The sequence below is a fragment of the Triplophysa dalaica genome, chromosome 5 (assembly GCF_015846415.1).
Source record: "Triplophysa dalaica isolate WHDGS20190420 chromosome 5, ASM1584641v1, whole genome shotgun sequence".
Classification (NCBI taxonomy): Eukaryota; Metazoa; Chordata; class Actinopteri; order Cypriniformes; family Nemacheilidae; genus Triplophysa; species Triplophysa dalaica.
The window spans coordinates 8,753,322-8,780,459 of NC_079546.1; the positions used below are offsets into that span (position 1 = coordinate 8,753,322).

General features: G+C 38.9%; 2 protein-coding genes across 2 annotated transcripts; both read right to left on the reverse strand.

Moving 5' to 3' along the window:
• Window positions 1–82: 82 nt before the first annotated feature.
• Window positions 83–19,926, reverse strand: prrt4b (proline rich transmembrane protein 4b). The gene is made up of 4 exons (XM_056747982.1): window positions 19,804–19,926; window positions 14,446–15,354; window positions 8,432–8,542; window positions 83–2,911 (listed from the first exon to the last, which is right to left on the reverse strand). The coding sequence occupies exons 2-4, from the start codon at window positions 15,272–15,274 to the stop codon at window positions 894–896; spliced, it is 2,958 nt and encodes a 985-aa protein (XP_056603960.1). The 5' UTR covers window positions 15,275–15,354; window positions 19,804–19,926; the 3' UTR covers window positions 83–893.
• A 5,101-nt stretch (window positions 19,927–25,027) lies between these two features.
• On the reverse strand, window positions 25,028–25,928 carry lepb (leptin b). Its single transcript, XM_056749093.1, has 2 exons — window positions 25,788–25,928; window positions 25,028–25,399 (listed from the first exon to the last, which is right to left on the reverse strand). The coding sequence occupies exons 1-2, from the start codon at window positions 25,926–25,928 to the stop codon at window positions 25,028–25,030; spliced, it is 513 nt and encodes a 170-aa protein (XP_056605071.1).
• Between the last annotated feature and the right edge of the window lie 1,210 nt (window positions 25,929–27,138).

The window sequence follows — 27,138 nt, forward strand, 5'->3', positions numbered from 1 at the left end:
TTGTGTACATTACACTTGTCAGCATTTTTGGTATATATTTTATTTAAAATCTCCAGTTTCTCACAGTTCATGTTTTCAAAACATGCACGCTACAAAATGTACAAAGTCTTCTTTATCTTGATTTTTAAAATGGATTGTTAACAGTGTATTGAGTAGTTGAAACGTGGTGCAAGACTTAAATAAATTATTAATTGTACTTATTAATAATACATTAAGATAAATGTAATGGCAGGCTAAAGCTCCATTCTTGAAGTGCTAGGTGTCCGTTTTTTACATTACCAGTAGATGGCACTACATCGGCCCTTTTGATTTTCTCCCTTTGAATAAACTGATTAAATCGATTTGCCTATTCAACATTTATATTGCATATTCTTTCAACTCACAGGAAACCCAAAAGCACAAGTTGATTTTCAACTTGCGTTGGCAGGATATTGTTATAATATATAATTGTAAGAATAGGTTTAACAGTATGGTTATCAGTAGTTCTCACTCTCACATTAATAATCATATAGACAACAAAGGGATTTTGTACAAATGCCTATATAAACGTCACTGTTAGCATTATATAAATGTCAAAACATCAAATGCTTCACGATTACAAATTTGTTTACCAATAAGTATTGAGAAGTTTTGTACAAAACCTGCCTCGGATTCTGACAGTCGGTGGCACTTAATCCTTTCCAAGAAAAAAAGACTTTATCTATCTCTTTGGGTGACTTACCTCCGAGACATTCAACCCACACTCGTATAAAACGTAACATTTGGCACAGTTCTAGTCTACAAAACATTTGCCCGTCTACATTAAATACAGAGCAAATCTGTTTTGGCACCGTGCCTGTCAAATGACATAGTTTGCCTGTGCGTCCATCATTCTTTGTGTGGAAGTAGTCTACCTATAGGTCAATAGTCTCACTGCAGATGCTGAGAGAATCAATCTGTCTGCACACACTGATAAACTCTTCTTGGACAGACTGGTCAAACTCTGACTGCTGGTCCAGACTCTCTTGTGAGTTTAATGTTCTGTAGGGTCTCTGTATACCGCCCTCTTGATGGAGAAAAGTGGTAGTGCAATTTGAACTACCACTCAGAGTAGAGGGTGGAGCATGGCGATATCTCTCTGGACTAGAGCACAAAACCAGAGAGGAACCAGCCAGCGACTGCCTGTAGATGGACGAGGTACTGGAGCTGCCTAACCAGCGTTCTGACGATGAGCAGCAAGTGGAGGATGACAGGGAGGGAGATGGGGATGGAGGAAAGCCTAACGAAGGACCACCTTGTTGGGCTTGAGAAGGGAGAGGGCCCAGGGGTAGGACCTCCACACAGGAAGATGTTCTGTATAGGCCTGGATCTGGCGTCAGAGTGTCTCTGAGTGTGGAGTTGGTCTCCCTACCATCCAGTGAACGGTCGCTAGTGGCGAAGGGCCGCAGGGGACTGAAAAGACTCATAGGAAATAGAGACTCGCTGAACAGTGCTTCATCGATGCTTCGGCGCAGATTTATTGGCGATGGAGGGCGCAGATCTGCCGTGGAGTCGCTGGTGCAGGAGGACCCTCCGGAGGGGGCGCCGGTGTTAGGCTGATTGTTGGGCAAGTCTAGGTCAAGGTCACGATAGGCCAAAGCTCGGTTACTATGATATAAAAGATCAATGCCATTTAAGCTCCCCAGACGTTCATCCACAAGTGTGTACAAGGGTAGGCACTCTGTTTCTCCATGCGCGATTGGATCACAGATGGCCAGCTTCTCCTGCTGGGATAGAGTCCACTGATAGCTCCCGGGAAAGATGGGGGACTTTGCTGCAAGAAGTCCTGTCCAGCATCCGCCTGGCTGGGGAAGGTGGTCTGAACAGTAAACTGGCTGAGCAACTACAAGCACCAGTGTGAGGCAGACCACAGCTTCACACACTCGACAGCTGAACTGAAAAGTCCACCATGGCCACGGTCGAAAGGCTTCAGCTCTTCCCGCAAGGCCAAGGGCGTGCAGCATGGCGTAGAGCTGCAACCCTGCACAAGCGAGAGAGAAGACTGCGGATAGCAGCACCGCGCCTGCTGCCCGGTCCCAATCTCTGCTTTCTGCAAATGGGCAACGGTTAAACCGCTCAGCTGGCGTTGGCGACGTGTTGTTCAGATGATAAATATGCTTGGAGTCGGCACGGACATAGCAATAAAACACAAAATATGCAACTGATAGGAAAGTCGCCAGAGCCACGAAGGCGCCTCTGGAGATCAAGGACAAAAATAGGTAGAGCGCCCCCTGCTGGTCATTGTGTAGCAGTGCAACAGGGCCAAATGCAGCAGCGAAGTGCAGCAGCACTAAGCAGGCCAGGATGCAGGGTCTTTGAAAGGCTGAGTAAGACAGCTGCATGCGGGATCGCATTGACAGGAGCAGGAACACCAGACCAAATGCTGCAGTCATGCAGGGATATGGTGCTTCATAAAGTAACAGTGAAGCTTCGGTAGATGCCATGCGGTCCTGGTATCCGTATGCGTCATAGATCAGGGCGAATGCCCTAGAGCAGCCAGCAGCCACTAGGGAGAGACTGACTAAAGCGAAGTAGCCACAGCCTGATGGATATTGTAGGGGCAAACAGAGGAGGTTTAGGGTGGAGGCCAAGGCGACTAAACAGAATACAGTGCCCAGTCCGTAAATGTGCGCTTCCCACGCTGAACCCCACGTTGCCAGGGCACTGTTCCAGTCAGAATGCAGTGCCACAAGCATAGGTGGCATCGGAAGCAGGATGGGATTCTGAGAGTTGTTGGTGGAGGGTGAGAGTGTGCTGTCATTTCTGCTCGGTAGAGTGGTGGGCCATGTGTCACTTGAACTGCATATTCCGGAACGTTCTGCATTGCAGTCTGGCAGTGCAGATTCTTGGGAGAAATCTGTCAGCCAGTCCTCAGATGGCGTGGTGGGCATTTCTGAAAGAAAAGGGATGGATTGCAATGTTAGTCACAAATCTCAGAATATGCCCTTATAAACCTCAAAACATTTATAAAGTAAATAAAACCAATCAAAAAAACAAAACCTTAGCTAATATGCCCTTATATAAAATAAATACAAAATACTTAGCATTAGCTGATATGCTTTAAAGAAATAAAATAAATAAATGAAATAAAATAAAATACTAAACATTAACTGATATGCTTTAAACAAAATAAAATAAGTGAATTAAATGAAAACACTAAACATTAGCTGACGTGCTTTAAATAAATAAGTAAATAAAATAAAAACACTTAACATTAGCTGGCATGCTTAAAAAAAGGAAATAAAAAAATAAACATGAACCGATATGCTTTAAGTAAACAAAATAAATAAACAAAATAATAATGCTAAAAATGAGGTGATATGCTTTTTAGATATGTTTCTTTAAATCTTTAAAGTAATGAGTGTGTGGCCTTGTTCTCAAAATGATCAAATTAGTCTCAGACATCCAAGGCACTCATTACTGGCATCTACATCTTTGATAACCTGTGGTTTGTTTTCTGTAACAAACACCACCACTGGAGGGCATATTTGAGGCTCATTTTACAGTGGAAAACATAGATTAGCCATGGTTTAGACTAGTGATTCCCATATCTGGGAATGCATTGTGTTAAACAATTTAATCATGTTTAATGTAACTGATAAAAATAGAACAATTGGAAATGAATGTAAGGGAAGATTTTCTAAGCAGCAGTGATCAGAAGGGTGGGCTGCCACAAAAGGCGGAGTCGGAGACATGACATCTGTTGTTTCTATATAAATGTAATTGTGATCGTATCGGCTGTTTCGCAGAATGTTGTCGGAGGAGGTTACTGTTTTAGATTTGGGATTTTGTGGCTTGGCTCTGATGCTTGAAGAGTGTTACATTCATCAGCTGCCTAGCACTGGGTTGGAACGGCATGTGAAGTGCCATGTGACAGCCATCCTGTGTCATTTTCCAGGTCTGAGAAATGCTCCCTACAGATTTTATTTTGGAGTGGTCATGAAAAGAGTCTTTAGATGACATCATTGCACAGCGCACGCATTATTGAAACCCACACATGTGTGTCTGTGGTTTATAACGTGCCCCTGCAAAATACAAAGAGACATTTAATGTTTAAAAAAAATAAATCTGCCAGTATTTCCCTGAACATAAATTGATTTGCAAATCCATCGAAGATGGAGAACATTAGCTACTACTGTCATATCTGAGCTGTACATAAGAGCGTAGAGATGTGCGTCAGCTCTTCAGAGACTGACACATCTAATTATACCCTTTCGTAGCAGATCAGAACCATAACTCATCTGAACTGCTACTATCAGCCATCCTAAAAGAGCCAGTGTGCTTATTGTACCCCTGAGACGGAAACCATGGAGCTTTAAAGGGGATATGCCACAAGAAAACATCGCTACTCCACCAGCATCGTTAAAAGCCACAAAATGCAATTCACTCTTTGTTAAAAAGTGATGTTAGCTGACAGTCTTTACTACGTTTGTATTTGACGGACGCTCTGAAAAAAACTGTATTTACGACCTTCCTCCTTAGAACCAGCAAGACTATGTGTAGACATGGGTCACTCCCAAAGGTGGGTCTGGTTTTTGCGCTGGTTTTAACAGGCCCGGCTGATGACCACCACTTTGGCTAAATATACTCATGGTGCCCACTCAATGGTGAGCATTGGTTTAGAATATGAAATAAAATGATGCTGTGTTTATTCTGATGGTGTCGGTGAATAGGCAGCATTGATTATTGGTGGCGTGCACACTGCACATTACACATTTCTCTTTAATCAAGTTAACCACAACACAAACCAATATAGCACATTAGACCTGTAGGCTGACATCGGGACAGCTGTTTACCCACTTTATGTCACATTAAATATAGGTTATAGTAAAGTATTTCTGTTCACCTCAAACATTTCTTACTCCTTCAAACTTTGGCTTGTCTGAGTACACTGGCCTGATTTGTTTACAATGAAACTGTCTGAACAGATTTTGAGTTTTGGAAATAAAAAGGGAAGCATATCATGCTTTATTGACATTTTGTAAAACAGTGTTGAAAAGTGGAAACAAAATACTATAAAAAATCTATAATTCTGACTTTTTACATGTTTAATTAAAAAAAGAATTACAATTTAAATGTATATAAAACCGATTTATTTATATTGAATGTATTTATTTATATACATTTTTTTATATTTATATTACAATTAGCCTATTATATACACTAATATTAAATTAATATATGTTAAAATAAATTGCTTCATTTTGACAAATTAAATGGTTTTAAAGGAATGTTTCACCAACATATTAAATGAATATACTAAACTAATAAATTACTTGATTTTGACAAATTAGATGGAGTTAAAGGGACATTTCACCATCATAGGCTTTTTAAACCGAAAGACATGTTTGGAAGAAGGTTGCTGCCTGGCAGTCTCAGTCACTATTTACTTTCATTGTAATTAAAATACAATGGCATCAACATTCTCCAAATTTCACATTTCCTTTATTTATTTGTGTTTGACAGAAAGTAAGTTTGGAAGGACATGTGAAGGATAGTAAATTGTTTTCATTTTGGGTGAACTATCATTTTCGTATTATAAATTATATTTTCTGCATAGAAGATGTTTGCACTTTAAAAAGAAAACTTAAAAAAAACTTCCAAACTTCCAATCCAATCATATGTTTTCTGACTGCACATACATGTAAAGATAGTATACAGATCATTTAAAGACTTGACAAAAAATAATTACAATTCTGTCAATAACGTTCTCTACATACACTGTTAAATTGTCTACTTTGATGAAAAGTGTCTGGTGGGCAGACGTAGGAAGTGGGCGTTAAGGCCGGGAACTGATAAGAGGTTTATTGTGGCAGTTGCTTCATGCATCCTCCCTCTTCGTTTCCTTCTGTACGCTTGTGCCGTCCAGCCGCAGGGGTGTGGAAATCTGACCGATATCTGGACATTAGCCAAAGTTTCAGTCCAGGAATCAATCAAATGTCAATGACCCCAATCCCTGTCACAACACTGCCACACTGAATGACACTCAATTCCTGGAATTTTTGTGTGCATACTTTCAAAAAACAGACACAAGTGGCTCTAGAGACCAATGGTATTTAACATAGGAGTTCATGGCATGTTTTGTAATATCACCCAGGCTTTCACTTTCCATAGGGGTTTATGGTAGTGCATTGCAATTGTTTTGACAGGAAGTTCAGCGGGAGGGGACAGGAAGCAGACCAAAGGCAAACGTCTCGACTGATCCACATGGGGTAAATGGAAATCCCTCTCTAACGTTAGGCAGGGTCTATTGTTGATGGTGCCACCCTGGGCGAGTCTACATAGACTTACAGTATTGTGTTATGACTTCATTTATGGTTCGAATTAAGTTTAGTACTTCAAGACACACAAAGTCTGTAAAGTCGTGTTGCCCACTCAACTTCTTGAAATTTAGTCGCTGATGAAGTTTTGACCAAACGTCTGGTTTATGGCTTTATTGTCTATGAAATACTACTCTAGATAAACTACGTGTACTAATTTTGTCCCAATGGTCAGCAAACTATTTCGAATCAGATTTCCTGATCTACAACAGCATCCTGTGCTAAACAGGACCACCGTGCTCAACTATCATATCCTTTAGATTTCATCCCCACATTCTCACTTTCACATCAGCCCTCTCTAATAATAAATGAATGGACAGCAGGCTAGAACGGGCCTATACATATTGATGAAGCCTGTGTAGGCAGATTTTAGACAAGAGGGCAGTGTGAAGAAAGGAAGACCATCTGATCCTCCTCCTTTCCACAGGTCATTCAGATTCTAAATCCTTCTGCATCTTTAATTTGAGATACGCCAGTACAGTGGGTCGAAGCTCTGCGTGCTGTTTACCCACAAACACTCACATATTCTCGCAACCTGGTTCTTAGATCTCCATGTCTATTAATGGAATTTAGGTTAGTCCACTAAACGTGACGGAGAGAATGTGGGTTAGGTGCTTCTGAAAAGTATCCGTGACCTCGTGATCAACAAGAAAGGTGGTATTTTTAACAACTCCCATGTGTTGATAAATCTGCTCTAGTGATGTGTGTTTTGAATTTCTACAGTATTTAACTTTATTGATGCCAAATGCATCAATGTAAATGTGTAACTATAGTCTCTTGGGCAGGTAAACGAATGGCTTGTTTTGTAGGACGAGCTAATACTGAGAGAAAAAGTTCATCCCACCCTTGGAAACAATTACAGACAGGTTGCAGATGGGTATTTGGATGTCGACCATATCACACACACACAAACACTCTAAATGGGACACACACAAACACAGACAAGTATGTTAGAATCCGTTCGCTATCTATATTTAATGTAAAGCTGCTAAAATAACAAAGTGAGCCATTTGTAGGTTGGTTCCTTGGACACTAAGGCTCTGAGGTGCTATCAAAATATCCTGACCAAACCGAAAAAGCAAAATTATCTCGACCAATGAAGTGACCATCTAGTTAGGTTACTCTTCAATTTCTACCCAATAGAGCTTGGCATTAACTATGAATATATATGTTGTTCAATTCGATATATATAGCGCTTTTTACAATGTGCATTGTTCCAAAGCAGCTTTGCATGAGAAAATAAGAAAAACTGAAAAACACAAAAAGGTAAAACACAGCACAGTGCATGGTGTTTAAAGAACAAGCAAGATTATTCTAGTAAATAATATCTAATAAATGGAGTCTCTAGATTTAATCTAGATTAAAATTGGGAGAGCTTGTCTGACCCTCGAATATCATGAAGGCTATTCCAGAGTTTAGGTGCTACGTATTAGAGAAAGCTCTACCCCCTTTGGTGGATTTAGTTATTCTAGGTGTTATCAAAAGTGTCGTGTTGTAATGCTTGTTATCAAAATGTTGTATTGTAATGCTTGTCTTATTTTAAATAATTTCAAGTCATCTTGAGCCTCTTTGAAAGTTTGTAAAGGTCCCATAGTAAGCCTCGCCCCCCCCAGTTGAAAAACACTTAGATGAAGGGAGTGTTGAGGAAAAGTATTTCACATAATAAACTCCACACTTTAGTTTTAATTGCTTTTATTTATTTGGGTGCCAAGTCCAAATTCGTATTTTTACTACTTCCGAATATCTCGTATGTGGTATATTTGGATATTCTTGACGTTTAAGGGTCAAAGTGTCGTCTAGGCAACAATGCTCACTTCTGTTACCTGTTGGTACGCTCCAGTGCATGCATACAGTTTTTCCACACACTGAAATGAATAGACTTCTCCACAACAAAAATAGCACATACTTTAAGGGCATCGTATAGTAGAATAAAAACGAATGCCAAGTGTTGTTCAACCTTTACAAGTTGGGCTGCTGTGGTGCTATATACTCAGGTCAGTCATCCTTTCATTATATTGATAACAAAAACTGGTTCATATCCTGTCATGTTATGATTCAAAACAAATATCATAGGTGTACAGACACTTAATTACCTGTGTTCCTGCGGGTTGTTGTGCTAGATGATGTTGTCTGCTCAAGTGGCTCCTGGGTTGCCAGATCAGCACTCTTCCGCATTCCCGAATCTCCTTCCTCCCGTGCAAGGCCTGATGGGAAAACAGATCAGAAAGAAAATGTATAGCTTCCCCAAATTCGCACAATATCCATCCTAAATAGTATTTGCTAAAATAATTAGTATGTCCCAAATCATAGTGTGCTGAAATGAGTATTCTCAAAGTACTCGGTACTGTTTCCGGTGAAAATTTGAACACTTAACGGCTCATATTATCCACGAGAAGCCGGAGTTTAGTGACGCTGCACTGCATTAATAAAATTAATTAAAAGATGCTTCGCTAAATGAATAAGTGTAAGTATACAGTAAACATTACACACCAAATAATAAATGAATAAATACTTAAATGTAAGAGCTGTATTTTGATGTTGGTGACGCTTAAGGGCAGGGGTGTCCAATGTCGGTCCTGGAGGGCCACAGTCCTGCAGAGTTTAGCTGCAACTTGGTTTAACACACCTGTTTAGAAGTTTCTAGTCTGCTTTGTGAGACCTTGATTAGCTGTTCAGGTGTGTTTGATTAGGGTCGAAGCTAAACTTTAGAGGACACAGGCCCACCAGGACTGACTTTGGACACCCCTGATTAAGGGTCACAGTGTCGTCTAGGCAGCAAAGTCCCACTTCCATTTCCATTTAGTACTTCCCAGTGCGTGCATACAGTTTTTCTACGCACTAAAATGTACAGTGTAGACTTCTCCATAACATTGTTAGTATAGTAGGTGAACTGGGACGCAGCCTCTCTAAACGTAGATTGTAGAGTTTTTGCAACTGAAAAGTTGACGTAGGAATATTTCTTAACCCAGTTATGTCAAGCGGACCCCTGCGATGCGAACCCAAGCGAATTACAATGATTTCAGAAATTCTATGCACCAGAAACCTAATCTGTTTTGGATTAGTTTAGAAAAGCTTCAAACATACAATATACTAGGTTGCCGGTGCCTGTGAAGTACACACCTTACAGAGACTCAAGAGGCCTGACGCAATGAGGGCAGAGTGTTTAACATCAGCGTATAATGATTCCCAAAGATCTCATAGAAATAACTTGTTCTAAGTCTAAAAAGAATGCCTCGTGTAGTATACTCTTTATTAAGTGTATGGAAGCATACGTGTATGGATATATAGCATCAATGTATTTAAAAAGGAAGTATGGAGATTTTTCTGCACCTCACAATCTACTGTGAATGATCATTGCAGATCTTCTTTCGAATGCTGTTAGTATCTACGTTAGCTCTCATTCACATGAATAATAAGATCTGCACTGAACCAAGCAGGGAGTCTACAAGAAGAGCATGTGTGATTGTGTGACAGCTCTACTCATCCCCTCCTGGCGGGGTCTCAAACAAGCTTACCATGAAGCCACCACTTGCTTCCATATTTCAACATGCTTAAACCAGATCACGTGACCCCACACATGCTGGATCAACCAGCAAGGAAGGATATTGTAGATGCTGTACACGAATATATTGGGTCGAATGCTGCATTTCCATAAGATTGACTGATTCACTTCTGTCTCCACATGGCTGATTTAGAGATTCTGTCTAATTTATAAATGGAGTTCAGATTATCTTCCACCAGCCGGCTTCAAATGAGGCGTCAAACGTCCTCCATCACTCTCTGTCAGAGCCACCTAAACCACTAGCCTTTATTAGATGATGAGGGATGTTCTCTTTCAGTAAGATTTCACCATCTTTCTTTCTCGTTCGCCTCCGTCGACCTTTTACTGCGCTACACCCCCTCCTCTCTCTCTCTCTCTCGTGCTCACACCCGCATTTCATTCCTCTCTCTATTAATAAAGATGGAATTAGATCAGAATTTGTTCTATAAACACCATGCACTGTGCTGTGTTTTACCTTTTCTGTATTTCCTGTTTGCTCCTGTAAAGCTGCTTTGGAACAATGCACATTGTGAAAAGCGCTATATAAATAAACTTGAATTGAATTGATTTGAATTCAATTTGTAATTTTGACCCATGCGCTGTGTGAGATCCATCACTGAATGTTTCTCACAGGAGCCGAGTGTCTGAGTAAGTGTGTGTACGGCTGTTTGGGGGCACAGGTTGCGGGGAACAAATGACCCCACATGGGTTGTATAATGCAAAATCACCTATTTGACTAGCCAATGGTCCCCATGAGGAAAAAGACTTATTACAAATATTTAATATTGCAGAGAGGTTTGTGTGGGGTAAGGAGTGGGAATAGAAAATATCATTAACTTGGTATTAAAATAATAAATTTCCTCAGATTAAAGAAAAATAAATGTGTGTAGGGGGAGGGTTGTTTGAGAGATTATAAATATATTCCAATAGATTCTGGATAAAAAGTCAAATCTCGATTTTATTAAAAGAGGATCTAAATTTAGAAAGAAAGCCAATAATGAGTTAAGTCTAGACGCTCCTAAATAAGCGGAACATTAATATTAACCTTATATTAAATGACAAATGTGTAGGCTACTGTGTCCTCCTCAGTTTACCCAAAACTGAGGTGCTTTTTTCCTGACAATTACATCATCTGACGAAGCCGTAACCTTGCAAACCATTTTGGTCTTGATCTGATCCCCCCCTGACATAAACAGTAAGTCAGAAGGAGTGTGCGCAATGATATAATGAAATGTTGATTTTTTTACCAAAGTAGAAGCGTGTCAAATACATATTCAGCGTGACAAATGAATTCAGGGCAGACTGCTTTCACATGGTTGCCCTGCCATTTAACCGACCAATTATCCGCACTTTCAAATATGTGTAACTAATAGGCATTTATGAAATGATTTGATGGTGGTTATGCATGTGTATATGTGCCGGCTACGCTTATTTCAGCCAAAAAGGAAATTCGGTCATTATTTACTTACTCTAATATTACTTCAACCGTATGATGTCATTCTTTCCATGGAAAATATTACAAGAATGTCTGCAGCATTTTTTTCATAGTGACCATTTGAATGAAGTATAAAAACACATTAAGAATACTAGTCCGTGTGATTTATTTGCTAATGTATATTTTATTGTTATGATGTTATTAATTGCTTCAAAATGATGTCATCATTTACACGCCCTCTTGTCATTTCAAACCTGTATAACTTTCTTTCTTCTGCAGAACACACAAAACAAATATTTGGGAAAATGATGGTAACAGAACAGTACAGACCCACATTAACTTCTCTTGTAACCAAATCCAAGTGGACGGGTGGCTGTTAACAACTTTCTTCAAAATATCTTCTTTTGTGTTCTACTAAAGAAGTCACACAGGTTCGAAATGACACAAAAGGGAGTAAATGATGACAGAATTTTCATTTCGAAAGTGAACAACTGTTTTAAGAAACACAATAAACAAATATGACTATGGCAAACGTGATTCCTAAAAAATCTCCTATTGTGTTCCACAAAAAAAATTGGTTTAAATATTGGTTTAAAGCTACAGTTTGTAAAAAACGCCGCTAGAGGGTGCACAATCAAAACAACAACAATGGTGTAGCTTGATGACGCTGTGAAGAAGTGTGGAATGATGGGATATGTTGTCTTCAACTTTGGGACATACCCTTGATGGCCATCAATTAGATGGGAACGAGAAATCCTTTTAGCGGATAAAGTAAATTAATGAAGTTTTATCAATTTTGCTTATGATTGTTGTCCGTAAAAAAGTGACTGCTCGAAACAAGCTAGTGGCTTTCTAGACGCTAGACACTACATCTACATTTGGTCACGACACTTTCATGGGGTTTCTACGTCAGCAAAGGCGGCCGGTTACAAAGGGTAACGCGGATAAGACGCCATTGACAGATGACTGCACAGCCCCGTGTCACCGTTTAGAATGCCGATTTTCGTGTGATTTACAAGTAGTTGGAAACATTTGAGAAATTGTAAGTATAGTGGTTTTTGGATATTTAACTGCAAAATTGTTACAAACTGTACCTTTAACTATTCCTTTATAAACCATCAGAGAGTGTCAAAATTCTGTGTTTTTACGAGTAGGTTTCATTTCTCCCAGTCACAGCGCTAAACAACCTCTTTTCCCTTCCAGTCTGTCACTATTTCAACACTCATTTTTTCGATCCCCAATGTTCTCCTCATCCATTATATCCCCTCCTCCTCTCAGATCCAGTGTTGTAATTGACCTTGCTCTCTGCTCCAGTGTGTTTTTAGGGGTGGGGGATAAGCAATTTGTGGCTGCTTGCACCTCCAGAAGACAAGGTGACCCAAACATTAGTCAATAATTTGCTGTTTCACGAGCACACACTAAGAGACTGCAATGTTTCCTGTATAGAAAGAGCCATGTTTCTGTAGCCACCCAGATGGATGGCATATCCTTGTGTGATATCTGTCATTGCTGAATTTTTTTAATTTTATAGTATCACATTGAGTTAGACTGTTTAGACTTATTTACCGCAGCATCAAGTCTGTCAAGATATTTGAAATTGATGGAAATTTTAATTCGTGCATATGGCTTTGTTGTAACACACTTCTCTTTCAAAACACCATATTTTCGGTTTCCTGGCTCAGCCACACTCCCTCAACTAAGTTCAGACAGAGAGGAAAAGAACAGGACACAAAAAATGCATCTCTAGAAGCCAGTAGAGGATGCAGGACTGCAGGCCTAAAGGAGACGTATGGGTTGAAAAAAAGAAAAATCCAGTAAACATCACGAAAGGGCTGTTACTGAAAGAGAGAAATAGAATGATAGAGGGAATTCAGAAAAGAAGGAGACTAAATGTTGAGAACAGCATGCTCAGCATCCATGAACAGGCGGTGCGGAAAAACATCGTCCCAGAGGATCGGCCGACACTGCCTTTGGAATACTGATCAATTGCCGCCCAGTTAGATGCTTCTTTGGTACAAATCCCATGCTTACTTTACACACACACCTGCCTTACTCCTCCCCTGGCTGTAGATACCAAACAGAGCCATGTCAACACTGGTTAACACAGCTTGACTACATTACAGAAGACCACAGGTAGGTCCATGTAACGTTATTTACAGAAGTATCTAGATAGATTTTGGACGTTCTAGCTATATTTATATTTTCTTTACATGTCGGCAGGTCTAGAAGTCATTTGGATGAGCAAACTGCATATAGTAATCTCTAGCATTGCATTGCGAGATACAATTTTCCTCAGTGTGTTCTGCGTATTTACCAGATTTTGTAGGTCATCTACGTGATGCTGAAAATTGCGTATTGTGCACAGTACATATTTTGCCAAGTATGCTTTTACAACTATTATCAGTGTATGTTAAATGGGAAAAAGCTTTATAAGATGCATAAGATGGTTCCACTGTCATGACAGCATGTTCTTAATAGGACAATACTCAATCTTTTCATTATATATGGGCAACACTTTGCATGTTTTAGTGACTCATCAACATCAACAACATCAATAATCAATTCATCAGCCTTACAGTGATACGCCTCGATTGGTAATCAATAAGTGCAGAATTTCTTATTTAAAGGGATAATCTTCTTTAAGGGATAGTTCACCCAAAAATAAAAACGGTGTCATCATTTATTCACCCACGTGTTGTTCAAAACCTGTTTATGACTCTTTCTTTTGTGGGGCACAAAAGAAGATATTTTGAGAATTGTCTGAAAATCAATAGGGGCCAATGTTGGTTACCACATATCCACAAAGTTAAGACTGCGCCTTAACAACGAGTCTCACCGACTAGCAGTTGGTTAGGACTAATCTGTCTTTTCAGATTTCAATTAGAAACAAAAAGAAACAAATGAGATGACTAACTTGTAAGACTAGTCTAAGCAGTTTTTGCCACCGGTCCCAACATTCTTTAAAATATATATAAAATAGTTGAATCTGAAGAATTTTCATTTTTGTGTGAACTATCCCTGTATAAATAATAAAAAAAGATAAAAGATAATATATCAAGGGCAGGGGATGAGTGCTCAAATTGTATATTTGATTATTTCGAGTGTGAACAGATATGATGGAGCCGACTTACCTCCTGTTGGCAGGGTGGAAGACAATTCTGGTCCAATGCTTTGGAATTTCTCCTCTTCTCTTGGGCCCGTGGTTTGTTCTGCCAATTTAAATCCATCTAGAGCTTTGTCAGTGGGCTTAAATTGTGTCCAGTTTGGCTCTCTGGTAATTAGTTTTGTCCCCAGTATGTTTTGTTCAGGGCTGGTGGTGGTCAGAGGTTCAGTAGATAGCTCTGGCTTTGGGTTTGCTGATGTTATTAAAGGTGTTGTCTGAAATGAAGTTGTCAGTAATTTGTGTTCTGCTGTTGTTGGTGGAGTTTCTGTAGTTATGGTTTGGTGACTGTAAATGTTCCTTGTGTCTGCAGTAAATCTCGATGTGCTCATCTGAGCAGTTGATGTTTGGGGTTGAGTTATCAGCAGAGATGATGTTTGTGGTGTCTTCTCTGTGCTCGGGGCATTGTTGGGGGGCCAGAGATCAAGATCATAGTTAGAAATAGATGTAGGTCTTTTTAGTCCCTGTGTGTTCCTGAGTGGTTCATTTGTCGCCAGTTGTGCTGATTTTAAGGTCAGCGGGGTGCTGAACTGAACAATGTTGCTTTGAACTCTTTCAGTGGTGGTTGTGGTTACCGGATATCTGGGGCTGGTAGACCCCTCTAATAAACCCGTTTGCCTACCGAAAAAGCTCCATGATCCCAAACCAAGTGATGGGAATTTTCCAACGAAGGGTATGTTCCATCCTTTTGCTTGTCCCTGGGGGGTTGGTTTCGGCCAAATCCCGCTGAAAAATCCATTTGCAGTGCCAGAGAGACACAGGAGGGCAACAACTGCAAGGGTCCCACGCAGAAGCGGCATTCTGCCTCACTGATGTTGACAAGGACCGGTGCTCACATGGTGTCTGACTTGACGTGGACAATCTAGCAGATTCTTAGGCCCTAAAAACATAGAAAAGATAGATCACTCGTGAGATCTTGTTGGTCAAGCTAACCAAACTGAGATCTCCCAGAACAATGGAAAGCACCAAAATCTTCTTGCATAGTTTGTGAGAAGTCAAAGAATCTTATCAACTACTCTAGACACCACAATGTAATGTTTTTGAAACCTTGCGTGTCTTTGTGAGAACTTTACATGCTGTAAGTTAGTGAGTGTTGTAGCCACATACCAACCTCCCCGCTTTCTGTTTTCAAAGGGGTGGCCTCAGCTCTCCTTTGACAGAGCAATTATAGAGGCAGCGATCTTAAGAATACTAATCGGAGATCTTATTTTGGGTGTGTATGCATATATGGGGGCGGTGCAGAACATATAGAGGCCCGGGTTCTTTGTGGAGCTGTGGGCTAATTTTGGAGGATAAAGCTTATGCTCTGTAACCCCAGTGAGAGGAGTCGAATTTGCTGGTATTTCTCTCCGAGGGAGACCTGCTTGTACTGAGCCTCAGACACTTTTCTCTTCTCCACCCCCACATCACTCTCTCGCTGTTTCTGTCTTTCTTTCTCTCCCCCACACACAATTGATTTGTTCTTAAAACTGAAATAAACTCACCACTCATCCACTGGGAAAATATCAGTTAGTCAGTAAACAAAGGCATTACCATTTAGATTTTGTTCACGTCGTGTTTTTTTACCTTGTTGTGTCTCAACGCCATCTGAATCTCAGAAATGACCCCTCTCTTTTGATTTTGAAGACGCAACTCCTGCTCACAGCTTAATGTGGTTTGCTCACTAGATTAAACCAACAAGCTCTTGGCTAATGGGCTTTAAAAAAGATTGATGGATCTCAGTTTTGTATTGGTGAGAAAATGCTTAACATCATCTGTGACCTATGGATACAGAATGACATTTGCAATTGATTATTCACATATTAGCAAACCATTTCGCCATTTTTTTGCCATTTAATTTGGTGCCACTTGTGTAAAAATCTTACACTCTAAGCTTAAAAAAATGCCACAACGTTGAAAACTCCACCAAGTACTACATTTTGTCATAAAGCTGTATATCGTTTTAAATTGTAATGCACATGTTAACATCCCTCAAATCCGGACTACATTAGATTCCAAGCAGTCTCAAGGCGGAAGTAGGCGAAGCTACAGGTGAATATGACATCGTCATGAGACTTGCTCACAAGCATGACTCTACAGATGTCTCCTCAGGTCTGGCTTTCAAATGTATTATTTCTTCTCAGAAGCCGCTGCTGGATCTCAACTGCCTGGCTGAGTCACAGACATTACCGTCATTATTGACCAGACTACACTTCGCACCACCTGTTTTGCCCTATAAGCGTCCCATGTCCCGCAACCTCCTTATTAAAAACGCCATCACTGCCGGTCAGATATATAAAAACCATTCTCACCTTATGTGTGAAGAACAGTTTGGTCTGTGCTAAATGCCTGTGTAAGTCAGACCCCACCGGAGCTTGATACACAGTATAACAAATACGGTGTATGTGTATGTGTCAGAGGCTGTGCCAAACAGGAAACCTTAATGACTGTATAGCTTTGAGCTTTACTACTATACCCCCTCCTTTTTTCGTTCTCTATCCATTTATCTCTCTCTCTCTCTCTCTCTCTCTCTCATTGTTATGTAGTTCCACTGTGTCTGGCAAAGAAAGGTCTTGCCAGTACAGGATGTAATCACTCAAGCAGAAAAAAGGGAAAAAAAGAGAGCATTCGAGAGCTACTTATGATTTAACATCACACATTTATTCTTTGCCGAATCCCTCCCTCCCTTTGATATTGTGAAAGTCGTCCTTCTGTCTACCGTGCCTGTTACCCACAATTCCCTTTTTTCTTACAATCACCTTACAGACCATAACTGTATAAATACAGATTGTCATCCGAAGTACACGTTTAGTCCTTTTCTCTTTTAAGCAACCTAGCATAGCATCAGAATTGCTCGATATCCAAAATGCTCTTAGCAACCAATAATTCACTGTGCAAAACATAGATTTCGACACAAGCAATGACACCGCTTGCATGATTATGCAATAGATTCCTATTTAAAAGGATAGTTCACCCAAAAAGTAAATATAAAGTCTGTAAATATAACATATTGGAAGTGCTCCCATTCAATTTTTTTATAACCGTGTTAATTTTGCAATCCAAATTATATACAACTGTATATCATTTTATGGATTTTATTATGAACACTTAGCGTTGTTTTTCCACGCTGTTCCCTGCGGCAAATAAATTCAGAATACGCTGAACCTTTTCAGTTGCAGACGCTATTTGTCAACAAGGTTCAATTGAATTCTTGATTCAAAATAATAATTTAACACTGAGGGCCAATAAAAGGTAATTCCATTATATTTAAGAAGTGGTAGAGAACCTGATTGAAAACCTTCAGGGAGCTAAGAGAAGGCCGTAAGATCATAGACGGGGTGAAAATGTTCTTCTCTCAATACATGTGCTCTTGACAGCATTTCTAGAAACGAGGACCTTCTTAAGTGGTGATGGATTGACTCGTCATGGTATCAATTATTTTAACAGGCCTCCAGACGTGCATGACTGCTGTGGGAATCATTGGATCACCCCTTGAAGAAACTGACTGATTTATTCACGGCGGCTTTCTGCTTTCTCTCTTACAGACGCCGTGGGGGAGGGGATGTTTATGACCTGCAGCCATAAAAAGACACACCCCTAAATGGGGGTCTTCCTTTAAACCCAGTCTTAAGCCTTTAGTCCAACCTTAACCCAAGATTAACCCAATCAACTGGTGCTATGGTCAGAATATGGATTCTATTTGGCTCAAAATGACGAGTTTAGGAATTCTGCTAGAAATAGACAGAATTTAAACGTGTTTGTTGATAGCAATCGTCTACACATCTGAAATCAAGAGTCCAGCGTCCAGTTTGAGGCAACCTCCACTAAATCACTTCAATCGATCAGTTTGACAGATCATTGAATGGCCCTGTATTTTATACAGTGTTTTCCCCACCCATTCCCCCAGACTGTAAAACACCGGACTGAGTACTGTTAACTATATGTACACAATCATTTTCCACACCATCGGCTTTCTGTGTCCCAATGGTTTTGTTATTTAACAGGGCTTTATATTACCCCATGCGGTCCTATGCCAGGATCGATTCCTTTCAATTGAGTTCCTTCCTGCACACATATCCAAAGACCATTGAATGTTCTTGTATTTTACTGTATGGGCAATTCAAGCATTAAAATATAGATTTTGGAAAATGCATTTATTACCAATATATTGAATCATTTGTTTATATTTGACTAATCCCCGGAGATCCAGACATCAGAAAAATATCAGTCTATACACAAGTTTCTATTCTAAAAGACTTAAAAATGCATGTGTTATGTGACGTTTTTGAAAGACAACATACTTTGTAGGTTTTCTGCGAATGAAATGTGCAAACCAGAAGCAGTAATACCCAACAAATGAAGGAGTGGCACTTTATAAAACCTATAATAGTTCCTACATTTTAATATCCGTATGCAGATTTATGAGAAATATGGACCATTATAGATGTGACCATGGAAAACTATATGCATTAAAAACAAAAACTTTGAGACTTCACATGGGCATTTAAACCACCAAATACTGACATCTGACCTATCAGAAAGCTGAAAAACCTATGGTAAAACCCTGATTTTTTTCATCTCAAGGTTGACATTTGCATAGAATTGCCTGTATCCAGAAACAAACAGTCTATTCTAGATGTTTCCCGGCTGCAATGTCACTCTACAACATCACATGTAGAGTTTACAGTCTCACAAACTACAACATATGATGTGCATACCAATCAAATGATTCTCAGAATCTAAATGAAGATGCCATCAGTGTGGTCTGACCAACCTGTTCACCTATATCATAACCGTAACTGCCCATCAACCACATGTTTTTAAATGCACGTTATTTTAAACATTTCAACATCCCTGTTTTCCAGAATTCAAAAATCACACACAACCAGAACAACGCACCTCAATGGAGTCAATTACACTTTAAATGCATGATAAATGACCTGTCATACGAATGTTTTCGTGAGCTTTTCTCTCCAAGCATCCGGATCATCTGATTATCTCAAACGCACCGTTCCCAGCGCAGGCGGCTACGTCGACTGCCTTTGCCATGGTAACCAGAAGAGCAGAATATATCTGAAATGAGAGCTTTACCCACACCGCACATATGTGTGTGAGAAGAGGTCTGTGATATTATTCCGTGTAGCTGAGCAGCGTTCAAGAGAAATTGCAGATGTTTACATGACATGTCACTAGCACAACACGTACCCGCACAAATATTTCAAGGTTGTTATTCTTCATATGGAAGCAAAGAGAAGAGATTCAGCCACCCTTCCTGAATCACCTGCAGCGAGGCTGTAGCCTCAAACAAACATGTTAAGCATTGAGATGAACGAGAGCAGGAGAAACTCACCGTTCCTCCAGAGGAGGAGAGGAAATAGAGAATCCAGAGGCACCAGCAGCACTCCACTGCAGGAGAGAGAGTGAGCGATCTTTCTCCCTGCGCGTGTGGGAGAGAAATTGTTTTCTGCTGCACTCGCTCTCTCCCTTGCTCTCTCTCTCTCTCCTCCCCGCACTCGCTGCATCAGTAGTCCAGTGTAGGATTCGGATGCACTGGATCTGCTCACACCTCGCTGAGCAGATTGTTAGAGAGCAGAGAGCAAGCACTGTACACCAGGCAACAAACATCAGGGAATTAAGAATCTCAAGTGAATGAAAACATACAAACAGGGAAGACATATGCATGCGCATGAAGAGATGGAAACCACAGCATATCTCTTTTACCATTTCGCTCATTTTATTTACATATGAGCTTTTTTTTAAAGTTAATTTAAAGGTGAGGTGAAAGGTTTTGTTTTTCCCATGATAGATTGATAGATCAAACAGGGTTCCACATCTTGAGGCTATTTTGGTTGACACGTCATGGTAGTCAACCTACAAATGCCTTATTCCAAATTCATACATTTTATTAGTAAAAAGCAATAAACAAAAAAAATCGGAAATCCTAAAATCTAGACTCATGTTTGTTATTTACCAGCTGCCTTAAGGTTCACCCAAAAATGAAATTTCTGTCATAATTTGCTCACCCTCATGTCATTTCATACATGTATAAATTATGAACATTATGTGATCTGATGAACACGGAGAAATATATTTGGAAGAATGTTAGCAATTTTCAATTCTTAGACAACATTGTTGTCATGACTGTCTGACTGTCATAGTAGGAAAATGTGATTGTAGTCTACAGGGCCCCAGATCTGTTTGTGTTCCTAAATTTATCAAAATATCTCACTTTTGGAGAAAGGTAGCAGACTTCCAGGAAACTCTTTGAAGGATCTACCAAGTATAGCTACAGTACGCCCGAACAATACGTAATACGTTCGAGTTGAATTTTGCCACACTTTTGTCAATAGACTCGCTTATCTCGGATCCCAGTGTTCTTTACAATAATAATCTATTCTCAATATGTTTCTGGGACAGAGGGCATTCTGGGATTCTCTGATCCCCAGGAATTCTCCACATTTAGAAACAATCAGATTTGTCCCATCCCAAGGAAATCATTTCCTGATGAAAAGCCCAGCTTTGTCCGAATGGACGGAGCCAGTAAGTCTCAATGCCGGTCTTATACACACATTCACGCACAACTATTTTTACCATTTCACTTTTGCTCTACAGTAGATCGGTATCTCTCACGAGAGCAATCACACAAGGCTCCATTTTCGAGGACAGCGTGTGTTACAGGGAACTCTTGAGTGTAATGCGTGGGAGCTTCTGGAGGGCATGGGTGTGCATAGTAGTTTCGTAGGTGTTCATTATCAGACAATGATTTATTTGTGTTTTTTTATTAAATTTATGTATTTCAAAGCTTTTGAAGCATTTTAAGTGAGTTTTTGGTTACGTGTATATGAGGACTACAGGTTTATGTATATTTTACAGTTTACTATGAGGGTTAAGACAATATTTGAAGTCGACTGTTGGTTATGAATATATTTGACTATATTTGAGTTCCGTTTTACATTTGCAGGCTAGTTATGGCAAGTTACAATGTAGACCATGATTTAAAATGACATTATTTGATAACCTATTGAGAAAAATCTTGTTTTTTGCTAAAGTGCATTTATTATAACATAACTATGAAACCTCTTCTTTCCCATATGAGGTTTTATAATAAAATAAATTGCATTATTATTATCTGGCCAGAAGCAAGACACAAGTCCACTATTTATTGCCGCTTAAAACCACTTCTGGAGCCGTCCCGAATAAAATCCACCCTAAAATGAGACATAAGATCAATTCATAACCCTCCAGCACAAATGAAAATTGTTTGGTCATTAAGCTCACAGTTCTGCAGATACAGAAAAAAAATCATTCTTTTCTGTTGTAAATGTACGAACAACCACTGAAAATCGAAAGTGATCACATTAAACTCCTCATTTAATGAGAAACTACATCTCTGTTGGGCAAAAACACACTTATGCTATCTGTATGACATACACACATTACACCTGCATAAATATAAACGTATAAGAGGTTTTTTTAAATACAGTATCCAACTATGTACGATGAAGTTCATGAGCATCCATTATTCTCGGACTTCATATTGTTTTGCACACTGACTGACTAGTGTAAGGTGGGCAGGGTTTCCCCTCCTGACACCACAGCCCTCTATGCTCACCCACCCCCAGCATCCGGATGAGAGCACAAAGGCTGCCTGTGATATAGATAAGTACCTCTGTCTCCAGGGAACAATGAACTCTAACGGTCTGTTTTAACAAGCAAAAAAACACAAGTTGTCGTTAATTTGCCATTTTTCTTCCAAGGCTGTCTTGCTAAGGAATGGATGGGGCTTTGAACAGGTGACACGTACAACCAGATATGATGTAATGCACACGTTTCTGTAAGCAATCATGTGAACTGAAACAACTCCAGACTGTGGTGAACATTAAATTGTGATAAAATGGAGATTTCCTCACAGACAAAAGCACATGGAAGAGGACAGTTTACAGTTTAAGTTAATGGCAGCACTTTAATAACTGTGTGTCATCTCTTCATATTTTTAGAAGATGTTAAAAAAAGGTCTCTAAAAAATACGGTCTATATAAATATAAATAAATATGCACTGATTGTCATCACTAATCAGATCAAAAGGCCTTATACAATTGGTGCAGATAAACTAGTAACAATGACTTCCTTATCAGAAAGTATGTTTTGTTTAAAAAGTGGTTAAGATGCTTGTTCAACTGAAGTTTAGCTATCTGTGCTTTAAACAGTAAACCTGTCAGCAATAGTCGTTCTGTTTTCATTTAGTAATTCACCTATACGTGTTTATTAAGCATGGTGTAACATTATGAACATATTGAGAAACGGTGTATTATATATTTGGTTCAAATAAACACTGGTTGCTGGCAGGCAGATCATGCTAGATCAATGTGCACATGTTTAATGCATCAACCCCTGTGTCTACCCAATTAAGGGGCAAAACACACACACACACACACACAGTGACATTACACCAAAACAGTAAAACAGTACAGTGCTACAGAGGAGGAACAGATAAGAAAACTGTTGAAATCTTTTAACCTTGTATAGAGGAATGTCAACCCTGTCTCAATGGCCACAACTCTGCCTACAGAGACACAATAGAGAGGGAGGGGACAACTGGACACAAAGCGACAACATATCAACCCATTTTGCCACCCTAACTTTATTTAGTTCTGGATGAGATGTTTATCTCCAGCAGTACATTAGGCCTACTTATTTTCTGTAATTTAGAGAGACACTAAACTGAGACATAAAATCCAAACAACAATGCCAAAACATTTAAAAACAACAATGGCAGCGTTTTTGGTCAGAGAAAAACAAAGATCATGTTATTCATCTAACATGGATTTAAAACGAGGACATTTTTCAAGCTGGCTGTTGAGATACATTACATCAGCTCAAAAGGAAGCGGCTTACAAAAACTTGCAGCAAATGAGCTTTTGCTGCCCTCAGGTGGCACAGAATTAAACATGCAATAGAAAGAGAAATCCTCATTTTTAACAAATTTGTGGCAAATGTCATTGTAAATACCAAAATACCACTGAAACAGTTGACCTCCCCAACAACCACCAAGCACATATCTGGGTACAAAAGGCTTCCCAGCTTATTGCAAACCGATTGACCCATTTTGTGACAACATATCCCAACATCAACTACAAACATATAAAACTAAACAATAGTCCAACACATCCCTTTTGTAAATACTCTTCGTGGGAAAATAGTTGCCTTATAGGTTAAAATAGAGATTTGTTTCATAATTTCAAGTTTTATTGTGTTCACATCTATTTATAAATAAGATATTGTATTTCCCACTAACATTTAAAAAAAAAAAACATTTATCTTTCAAGTTCCTTGATTATCTTAATGAATAAACAAACAAACAAATGGAGTTTGAATCGGAATTCCATATCTGGACTGAACAAGCTCCACATTTTCATAATTTGGCTTATTGATAGTTGTTTCGTGTGCCTGAAAATTGCCTCTTTAAAAAGCAGGCTTTGTTGAGAAAGGCAACAATTTAAATTAAGAAACAAATTGTATTGGATTTCCCCCATTTTTTACTATTATGTGCTTTTTGGACTTTTAAAAGTATGCATAGTACAAAGGCCACGTAATGGGGTAGCCGCAACAAAAATACACTCTTGAGAAAAACACAGATATGTATATCACGAAATATTTAAATAGCACCGTTATATGGTAGCAGCCATAAAACATAAGCGTCATGTCAACTATGTTAATGTGATAAGGGATGCTGTTAACGTGTAAACGTTACACGATTAACGTTAGCTTGAGAGCCGGTGTCGACGTTTACAATTAAACGTACGTTAAGTCTTTAAGAAGGTAGTTCAATTTTAAACTCAATGTTAGTACATCTGACAACAAGTAAATTGAGTTTCTTATGAAATAGTTTAGCTAACAACTTCACACTCAATTTCTTTTGCGATTCTCAGGTCTTACAAGACTTTCTTCTTAACATTGCCGCTTTGAATGCGCCTTTTATAAACTCGGTCCATAGGACAAAGCCTAATTGACAGGTGAGTAGCATCACAACAAATTAACATCACATTACCTCACATTACCAGCTAATGAGTTCGTTTAAGGTCAAGTTGTTTCTACTAAACATTTTTGCTATCAAACCAAATAAAGTCTTGAAAACAATAACAATACATGTAGAGTGTCTTTGACATCACATTGCATTCTTAGGAGTATAAAAAGCAGATTAAAACTTAAATTAAAAAGCTTCATTACATTTTTAAGTTAAATGAAATTAGCTTCATGAGTCAATTCAACTTAAATGATACTGAACATAAAAAATCTAGTTGTACTTTACATCCCGATGTTTTAAGTTCAATTGACTCATAAAGCTAATTTCATTTAACTTGCAAGCTTAAGGAATCTGAAATAGTTTTTTTTTTACATGGGCTACTTTGAACAAAACCAAATCTTTTTCATTTATCCCATATTTTAAATGAGAAAAAGAACTGCACTCCCTTTTTAAAGAACTAATCAATTCTAATAAATTAAAAAAATAATTTTGAGGACTAATTTGCATAGTTTCGTGATGCATAGAAGTAGTTACACATGGCTTACGCATTTCAGAACGCAAGTGTCTCGGCCACATCTGTGTCTTTGCATTGTTTTAGTTTCTCCATGTTCAGGCAGAGTTTATCCAGGAACCTTTGGAGCTCCATGAGGTACAGGTAGTTGAAGGTGAACGGGAAAGCCGTTTCAGCTTTATGCACCAGGGTCTCTTGGTTGGGAAGGGGACATCCGTGTGATATGGCTAGTCCCTCTAATGTGCTAAGGAGAGTTTCCAGGTCCACTTGAACCTGACGCAAATGCTGGGCTGGGGGCCCTTGGAGCCTTAGTTGCAGGTATCTCAGGTGAATAATGACAGAAGTGAGACAGTCAATGGGCGTGTCAATGTCAGGACCAGGAAAGTAAATTTCAGGAGACATCCGGAAGTGCTGTGGAGACATGCAGTTACAGTTGCACAGTTACAGTATCAAGTGATGCCACATTGAAACTGAGATACAGAATAATTTTAAGCTTTTCTGCATCTGGTTAGTTTCCCTTATAAATGTTAATATTAAATGTAATATTTTATTCAATAATTGTTTTATAAACAGTCCATATTGTTGCTGTTGTTGCAAATAAATTACAGATGATTGTAAATTTCCTCACCTGTACTTTCCACCCAATACTGTATCTTACCCCAAAATAGCAATATTTAATGCAACATTATATCAGTAGCACAATTCTACGCTACGATTCATAACTGTGATGTATTGTTGAAAATGCATTCATAATGTCATTGCTTATAGAGTTACTTTTGTAGAAATCAAGAACATTTACCTCATCTTTAATTTTTTTAATTCTGTTGATGGTGGTTCGACCCATGATCCGGATCATGTCCAGCGTTGCTGTGGGTCGGCTCACAGTGAGGGCCACCAGGGCTGCCATTAAGATTGAGCAAAAGATCAGCGACGAGTGCATCTTCTGCAAAAGAACAAGTCATATTGAAGGCGAAATTAATACTTTGTTTTGAAATCAGTCCATTTGTATTGTCATGTTTGGAAAATCCAAACTTTTTCTCCAAACTTATGCTGAAATGAAACAAAACTGAATACCTACAGTACAGTAAAAAAGTGCATTGTAATAAAAAATCAAGTAACAATGATATTATGTCTGTGCACATATAAGCGTCTGTAAAAAGCGAGTGCTTACCTCTGGTGTGTTGATGTTCACAGTGAGAAACTCAAGCAGGAATTTTCCTTTTATTGTAGTACATGATTGACTCATTGTTCCGATGAATCACCCTCCGCTGGTCTAGTCTGGTTATCATGTTGTCCACCACGATCAATTTCTGTGGAAGTCCCGTTCCATACCTTCTGGTCCAAAATGAATCCATGGGCTCCACGTAAGGCCACAACCATATATGAATATAATATTCTTTGGTGTCAAGCAGAATTGGACTGATTAACTTATGTGGCCATGATGGATGTAATGTGTCTGAGACCCATTAATCAATGTTCTCTAAGGACACACAAAAACAATGTTGTTTGAAAAAGCTATATTGTATTTTTTTATAAAATGGCTTTGAATGTGAAATAGTTTGCTTGATTTATTACTTGAAAATAGATATGCTATTTCTACGTATTTCCATTTACTCATTAATTATTTTTATTTTATTGAGTTTTTTTGCCTTTAATTTGTGAGTACAGTGAAGATATGACAGGAAGTGTAGTGGGAGAGAGAATGGGGGTGGTTTTGGGAAATGACCAAGAGCCGGGATTTGAACTCGGGCTGAAATACAAAAGCGTCATATGCACACTGTCCACTAAGCCATCGGCTCTGACTATTGTATTGATATTACCTCTATATTATTATACTTGATATTAATTTCATAAACATTTAATTTATTCCAAGTCAGTTTTTCGGAAAAAAAAGTATTAAGCGTTAATCCATATTTTACAGCAAAATTTTAATTTATGATATAAAATATATCTATACAATTTTTTTTATTGAAGGACATATATTAAAGGTGTGTATTATATCTTTGTCTATTGTTTTGATGTGGATACAATAAAGACATTGTATTGATAGTGGAAACATGGCGAATTGAAGAGTTGAGCTTTGTAATAATTAATAGTAACTTTGCTATTCAGTTCCATGGAGGTATTATATTATTATGTCTGCAAAACAT